The sequence below is a fragment of the Equus asinus genome, chromosome 10, assembly GCF_041296235.1.
Source record: "Equus asinus isolate D_3611 breed Donkey chromosome 10, EquAss-T2T_v2, whole genome shotgun sequence".
In the NCBI taxonomy this organism is placed as follows: Eukaryota; Metazoa; Chordata; class Mammalia; order Perissodactyla; family Equidae; genus Equus; species Equus asinus.
Window position 1 is genome coordinate 83,063,390 of NC_091799.1, and position 8,622 is coordinate 83,072,011.

The 8,622-nt window shown below is 37.5% G+C and overlaps 1 protein-coding gene across 4 annotated transcripts in view; it reads left to right on the forward strand.

Annotated features, from left to right (window-relative positions):
- Positions 1–2,989, forward strand: part of ZFR (zinc finger RNA binding protein) — a 67,017-nt gene extending 64,028 nt beyond the window's left edge. For all 4 annotated transcript variants that reach the window (XR_011506519.1, XR_011506518.1, XM_044779455.2 and 1 more), the window contains one exon: positions 1,471–2,989. Coding sequence is in view for 2 of the 4 variants with exons in the window: in XM_044779455.2 (XP_044635390.2) it covers positions 1,471–1,650 (180 nt within the window). In the remaining 2 variants the exon portion in view is untranslated. The remainder of the gene's footprint in view (positions 1–1,470) is intronic.
- The last annotated feature ends 5,633 nt before the right edge of the window (positions 2,990–8,622 follow it).

Here is an 8,622-nt window from a genome sequence, read left to right on the forward strand (position 1 = left end):
TTAAAAATAGTCTAAACAGCAGCCACTTTGGAAAACAGTTTGACTTCTAGGTATACACCTAAAAAAATTGAAAACCTATCTCAATGCAAAAACTTGTACTCAGATGTTCATAGCAGTATTATGCATAATTTCCAAAAAGTGGAAACATCCAAAATGTCCATCAGTTGATGAATGCATAGATAAACAAATATGGTATATCCATGCAGTAGAATATTATTCAGCCATTAAAAGGAACAAAGTATTGTGGCTGGCCCGGTAGCATGGTGGTTGGTTTGCACACTGCTTTGGCAGCATAGGGTTCACCAGTTCAGATCCTGGGCACAGGCCTGCACGCTGCTCATCAAACCATGCTATGGAGGCATCCCACATACAAAATAGGGGAAGACTGGCAACAGATATTAGCTCAGGGCCAGTCTTCCTCACCAGAAAAAAAGAGAGGGGGATGAAGTAGTGATACATGCTACAACATGGATGAACCTTGAAAACCTTACGCTCAGTGAAAGAAGCTAGACACAAAAAGCGTATGTCATATGATTCCATTTATATGAAATGTCCAGAGTAGGCAAATCTATAGAGAAAGAAAAGTAGATTAGTGGTTGTCAGGGCCTAGGGGTCATAGAGGGGTTGAGGAATGACTGCTACTGAGCCATGAGGTTTCTTTGTGGAGTGATGAAAATGCTCTGGAATTAGAGAGTGGTTATGGTTGAACAATTTTGTAAGTATATTAAAAAACACTAAATTGTACACTTTAAAGGGTTGAATCTTAGGATAATGTGAATTATATCTCAAAAAATAATCTAAACAGTTATGAAGGTTATAACTAAATTGTCAAAGTTGCCATTTAATCAAATGACAATGGGTATATATTCCCAGAAATTTGAGGAATAGATTAAATTGTCTCAAAAGTCCCTCTAGTTTCAAGATTTTATGAAATCTTCTGACACTGATGCCTAACATATTCCTGTGTATACTTAGCCATTGTAGTGAAAATCGTGTTTTAGTTCATGAAGTAAAAAGTTGAAAAAGTGTGATCACATTTTTGTAAACCTGGGGAAGTGTGTCTGCATGCACGCAATCCATACTAAGCCTGCACATGTGGACATCCACAGAAAAAGTGGGGAAATAGGTGAATATCAACCAAAGAGGGGTTCACTCAAAGTGAGACACTTTTTCTTTTACTGTATATTGTTCCAGGATTTTTTTTTTTTTTTTTAGCGAACATAATGCTAAATTTTTTTAAGATTTATTTTTTAAATTGTTTTAAAAAACAAAATAGCATGCACACAGGAAAGCCTGATAATGAAAACAGCAAAACATATGGAGTATTTCAGTTGTGAAACGAATATAGTTCAAGGTATTTGTTTCATTAAACTTGTTTTTTTTATATTATTATATGGGGATGTAAACCTAGTAAGAATTAATATTTTGGTTTTTTGAATTAACTCCAAATTATGACTCTCTTTGTTGCAGTTTGCATTGAGGCTCCTTGCATTCCGCCAGATACACAAAGTTCTAGGCATGGATCCATTACCCCAAATGAGCCAGCGTTTTAACATCCACAACAACAGGAAACGAAGAAGGGATAGCGATGGAGTTGATGGATTTGAAGCTGAGGGGAAAAAAGACAAAAAAGATTATGATAACTTTTAAAAAGTTTCTGTAAATCTGCAGTGTTAAAAACAACAGGTGCCCATTTGTTGGCTGTTTTTCATTCATAATAATGTCTACTTTGAAAAATGTATCAAGAATTTAAAGAATTTCATGGAAGAACCAAGTTTTTCTATGACACTAAAATCTTAATGTACAGTGTTAGGTATTATATGAATGGAAAGATGCTCAAAAAAATTGTGCTCCAACTAGGGGAAAAACGATTCAGAATTTTTTCCCATTATTTTGATTTTATTTAGTGGTTGCCCTAGCTCCCCCTATTTTTGTGTCTTTTATTAACTAGTCTTATTAAATCTTTACTGTATTTATTGCAGTATTTGTGCTTCAGTTGCTATGTGTATTTTGATATTTTTATTTAGCGATTTTGTTTGCTCTTTGACACTAGTTGTTACTTTGTGTTATAGATGATATCCTTTACCCCTTAATATTTTACAGCAGTACGTTTTTTTGGTAACGTGAGACTGCAGAATTTTTTCCTTTTGTTTTGTTATTCTGTCTGTGATGGATTACAACACAAAAAGTTATCCTGCCATTTAAGTGCTCAGAACTGAATGTTTCTGCAGATCTTGTGGCATTTGTCTCTCTAGTGTGCTATATAAAGGTGTAATTAAGACAGATTTCTGTTAATCTAATCAAGTTTGCTGTTAGTTGTGCATTAGCAGTATAAAAGCTAATATATACTATATGGTCTTGCAACAGTTTTAAAGCCTCTGCATAAATGATAATAAAAATGCATGACATTTTTGTTTTTAATAGACTTTTAAAATTATAATTTTAGGTTTGACACGTAGATCTTTGTACAGTTGACTTTTTGACATAGCAAGGCCAAAAATAACTTTCTGAATATTTTTTTCTTCTGCATAAGTGGAAAGGGCATTTTTCGTATATAAGTGGGCTAACCAATATTTTCAAAAGAACTTTATCATTGTGCAACTAACAACAGTGACTAGCCCTTAATTATGATGACAGTTCCTTATTGGTGTGTGTGAGATTACCCTAGCGACTATTACAGTATAACACAGTTGAATGATTCCCCCCTGACCCCACACCCCATCACCCAGATAATTTACAGCTCTATTAACAGTGAGGTTGATAAAGTATTACTGATAAAAAATTAAGATTATCTAAGGAAAAAAAACAGAAAATTATTTGGTGTGGCCATCTTACATGCTTATATGTCCTACAAAAGCTAAATATTCTAGCAGTGATGTAATGAAAAGTTACATCTTACTGTGATGTATGTATGCTCTGGTACACAGATGTCATTTTGTTGTCACAGCACTACAGTGAAATATACAAATAAAAACTTAAATTCATATAATGACTTTAAATGTATTATGTTAGAATTGACATCATAAACTACTTTTGCTTTGAACTGACTTATGCTTCAGTAAAACCATATTCAAATTTATTGGGTACTCACATCTTGTTATTCCTGGCAAATGTTTGTTGCCTGAGCACATAATTTCCAAAAACTTTTATAATTCAATATCATATTGGTTCAGTTTCTTTCTTGGGTCAGAATCTTCCCCTGGAATCCTAGAGGACCAGGAGATGGTAAGGGAAAACCACTGGGGAGACAGAACAGGAGGCTCAGGCTTTCCTCTCAAGTTTTCACATCCTATCTATGTAACTTGGGAAAGCCTTTTTTTTTTTTTTTCTTTAATTGTAATTTTAGTCTTTCTGGGTCTCATATTACTCTTTTGAATAATTAATCACCCAGTAAAATTTTGGAATTTTGCTTCTCACAAACTTCTCAAGGTTCTCTTAAGAGAGGAAGGAACTGACATCACACTAGTAACAGACATCATGCTAGACATCATGCTTTTCATACTTTTCCTCGCCCTTTTTTTTTTTTTTTTTTTTTTTTTTTGAGGAAGACTGGCCCTGAGCTAACATCCATGCCCATCATCTGCTTTATATGTGGGACGCCTACCACAGCATGGCGTGCGAAGCGGTGCCATGACCGTACCCGGGATCCGAATCGGCGAAGCCCAGGCCACCGAAGCGGAACATGCGAACTTAACCGCTGTGCCACCGGGCTGGCCCCCCTTTTCCCATTTTAAAACTATCATAACAATAAGAATAAGTGAAGGCACTATATTTCTTATTTTTCAAATGAGAGAGTTGAAGCCCAGAGTGGCTATTAAATATCACACTTCAATTTAAGTGACAGAATTGAAATTGAGAGCCAGGTTTCAAAGTTTATGCTCAGCACTTTGCCAGGCAGCTCCCTTCATCTTGTGGTTATGTTCTCAAAATGTTATCAGCCCACGTTTCAAAATTTTGCTTTTGGTTTGGGTGTCTTCATCGGGATATAGAACTGGTGCCATTTAAATTTTGTACTAAAATTATTTCAGTATTAGTTATTTTTTGCATGGCTTAATTGTTTTCATAGCTGGTGCTAGACCCACATTAATTCATGGATGAAATAACTTGGATTGAATATTTGTTAGTATCTTTTCTTCTGCTTTGACAATTTTTTAAACAGGACTCTCTAGTCAAAAGAAGCATTGGTTATCACCCTGTTAATGCATTCTTGAACCAGTTGTTTCGGCAACTAATTTACTTATTAGTTCTTTGCATCTCAGGCTGGCTTTCCCTGTTATTAATCATACTTATGTTGCAGTAATTTAATGATATCCCAAATAAAATAAATTGATTCCTCTCACCCACCCCCAATTACATAATGCATTCCAATTAGAATTTTCTTTGTCTTCCCTATTGTTTTTTCTATTTCTTTGAATAAGCTAGAATTTTTTTTTTAAGGTAAACTGAATTGGTACTTCTTTTTATTTTTTTTATTTTTATTTTTTTAAAGATTGGCACCTGAGCTAACAACTGTTGCCAATCTTTTTTTTTTTTTCCTGCTTTTTTCTCCCCGTATCCCCTTAGTACATAGTTGTATATTTTAGTTGTGGGTCCTTCTAGTTGTGGCACGTGGGACACCGCCTCAGCGTGGCCTACTGAGCGGTACCATGTCCGCCCCCAGGATCCAAACCCTGGGCTGCTGAAGCGGAGCTCGCGAACTCAACCAGTCAGCCACGGGGCCAGCCCCTAAGCTAGAATTTAAAATGCAAAGTTGCATGAACAGCAAAGCAAAAGATTTTTTTAAGTCGAGTATTTTAAATCATTCTTCCTGTTTATTGACAAAAAGGATAAGTCTTGGTTTTGCTTGGTTGTGCTATTATGTTGTCAATATGTTATGAATTTAAGTTATGAACAGTTGCTTTAGTGGAGCCACCGTTTTTTATACTGAATTTGACAGTTATCAAATTTTTCGTTTTACCTAATAGAGGGCAAATTTTGTAGTGTCATAAAAAGATAATGTTGATAGCAATGGTTTGTCATGACAGTCATTTGGGAACATTCTAAAAATTAAGATTTCTAAGCCCTTATTCCAAGGATTCTGACTAAGGAGGGCCAGGATAAGCCTGAGAATGTGCATTTTAAGATGGCTTTCTCTTACGTTTTGAGTGGATGGTTCATACACATGTTGTAGAAGTCAAAAGGTGTAAAGGAGTATATGGCATAAAATGTGTTCTGCCTTGCCTTGCCCCTTCCCAGAAGCAGGAAGTGTTACCCATTTGTACATCCTTGCACACATGGTCTGTGCACATATTAGCATGAATGTGGGCACCCCTTTGTTCTTTATTCAAATGGCTGCATACCGTGAGTACTGTACTGCACCTTGCCTTTTTTTCACTTAATTTATCTTGGAATCTTGGAGATTGTTCCATATGAATCACATAGGAAAACTGCATTTTTAACAATCACTATGGAGTCATTCCAAATTAGGTTTTTTCTTTAATTATAGGTGGTTCCCTTGCAAGTGGTACATGAATCATGCTTTAATAAACATCCTTTAAAGCAGCAACCATAATGTACTCTAGAGTCCAAAACTAAATTTTTAATTTAGTGTTAAAGGTATTTTTTTTTTTTCTTAAAGATTTTATTTTTTCCTTTTTGTCCCCAAAGCCCCCCGGTACATAGTTGTGTATTCTTCGTTGTGGGTTCCTCTAGTTGTGGCATGTAGGACGCTGCCTCAGCGTGGTCTGACGAGCAGTGCCATGTCCGTGCCCAGGATTCGAACCGACGAAACACTGGGCCGCCTGCAGTGGAGCGCGCAAACTTAACCACTCGGCCACGGGGCCAGCCCCAGTGTTAAAGGTATTTTGTTAGCAGCCACAGATACATAACAATAAGTTAATTGGGATATTCAGCAAATCATATTCCCATTCTCTAAGTAATTTTATTGATTAACTGTAGTGTATGGGTAATTTTAGTCTTCCTTTATCTTGCTTAGTGTAATAATACTAGATGTAAAATAAAATCTGAAAATAGGAAGCAGTTGTATGACTAACTTAAAGCCTGAATACTATTTTTGAAGAATACTTAAACTGGTTCTGTCTTAAATACAAAGCTACTATATTCACTTTATCCTAATACAGTCCCAAGTAAGACGTGGTACTTAGAGAAATAGGGTCTTCAGTTTGGAGAGGACTATTTAATCAGTTTAGTAGCTAATCTAACCTAATCTGAAATGCTTTGTTAAAAAGCAGGCAATCTGAGGGGCTGGCCCCGTGGCCGAGTGGTTAAGTTTGCGCGCTCCGCTGCAGGCGGCCCAGTGTTTCGGTGGTTCGAATCCTGGGCGCGGACATGGCACTGCTCATCAAACCACGCTGAGGCAGCGTCCCACATGCCACAACTAGAAGGATCCACAACGAAGAATATACAACTGTGTACTGGGGGTCTTTGGGGAGAAAAAGGAAAAAAAATAAAATCTTTAAAAAAAAAAGGCAATCTGGGGCAGGCCTGGTGGCGCAGCGGTTAAGTTTGCACATTCCACTTCAGCGGCCCGGGGTTCACCAGTTTGGATCCCAGGTGCAGACCTACACATCACTTGTCAAGCCATGCTGTGGCAGGTGTCCTACATATAAAGTAGAGGAAGACGGACACGGATGTTAGCTCAGGACTAATCTTCCTCAAAAAAAAAAAAACTGTTGAATGAAAAGACAACTAAATTGATTTCAACTTACAGATAGAGGGTTTTCCCCCTACGTCTTTGAACATTCCTTCTCTGCTTCTAAGTAGAACTTCCCATGGTTCTGTCATCAGCATCTTCTGTATGTGTACATGCTATTGATGATCTCCTCATCCTCCAAGTTTCAGATACTCCCTTTGTTAAAATTGTTTCCAAATCTGTCTATATCCAAAGTCCAGTCTTGCTTTTTTTCTTTCTGCCTCCAATCTCTATACTATTTATTCAGCCTACAACCCCTAGGTTATTCCTCCTAAAGTATCTATCTGATCATGTCACTGCTACTCAAAAGACCTTTAAGTGACTCCACGTCACTGTGCTAAACAGTATACGTTATTTCATCCTCACAACATTACTACATGGGAGGTGATCATTACACGTGAGCAAACTAGGGTTTGAGGTTAAGCAATTTGCTGTTGCTGCAATAAAAGATTATTTGGATGACACAGTCTTGAATTGGGTCAGATCGTCAGAAAGCTACATACTTGCAAAGTACTGTTGACGTCAAAACCTGAACTTTTAACCTTTATGCCGTGTACCTCCTATAGATGTGTCATTTAGCCAAGCCTCTTTTTGTAGAATTTTAATACTTAAGACATGGTGTACAAATAGATTTTAAGTATCCCAATTTTGGTCTACTAAGGCCTAACCATCAGCTTTTTTTTTCCCTTCTTCATTCTAAGGAACTTAAAACGCTATATCTCTTTTAAAGATCAGTGGTTAAGTAAGGATGGAAGAAAAAGAGAATTCCATCTTCTTTATTCTGCATTTTTATCTTTTACCTGAGCCAGAAGTCGGGAATGATACCTTATGCACTATATCCAGGTTATAGCTGTGGCTTATTTGGCCCTAATACTGTTAGAAACTCTGAGCCAATATTAAAGATTTCATATGGAAACCCCAATTTGACTTCTTTTGAAAAATTGGGAGACCCAATGACGGAGGTCATGCCTTTTTATGTGGTAACAATTAGCTAAAACTGAGAGTAATGGCTGCTCCCGCCAGAGGATAAATTTAAGACAATGTCTGTTCTGGACAGTTTACCACAGCCTCTACCATTCCCTGTTTTGTCTTCCAGGCTGGTCCTGTGGGCATTTGGTTTTATTGCATCTCAGACCCTGGCCGTTTCACCTATGGACTCTCCCAATTTTAATGTGCAACGACATCTGTTAAGACTGAGGCCCGATCTCTAAAATTACTCTCTATTCCAAACTCTTTGGTCGTGTGATCATGTGTTTCTCCGCTATACACGAAGATACTTGTCTCCCACACTTAATGTAAAGGACAGTCAAAAGAAACACTTGATGCGCTTCCTTCATTCATTCTTTCAAGAGAAATGTCAGGAAGGAGGCCTGAAATTTAAGCAAGCTACAGCCTTAAGGGAATCCTTTATTTCAGAGCAGAGACCAAACTCTTATTTCCTGGAAACCTCCTAGTAACATTGGAGCAGCCTGCGGGTCTTCTTTTCTGCTCTTTGGACTAAGAGAAAGAGGTGGAAGAAAAGGCTGTGGGAGTTGAGATCAAAAATGGGCTAAAAGATAAGTAGGCTTTTCTAGATGGCAAGATTCTTAATTGTATGAGTTCTTAAATTTTTTTCTTTTTATGAAATCTCAGTGTATATCAAAAGAGATGAAAGGAGAGGGCTTAGTATTTAGTAAAGTGGAAGGGGAGCTACAACTAAATTAGTAATTGAAACCAAACTTAAGAGTTCTAGTTCCGGAGTTGGCCCAGTGGCGCAGCGGTTAAGTTTGCATGTTCCACTTTGGCAGCCTGGGGTTCGCCAGTTCGGATCCCAGGTATGGACCTATGCATCGCTTGTCAAGCCATGCTATGGCAGGCATCCCACATATAAAGTAGAAGGAGATCGGCATGGATGTTAGCTCAGGGCCAGTCTTGCTCAGCAAAAAAAAAAG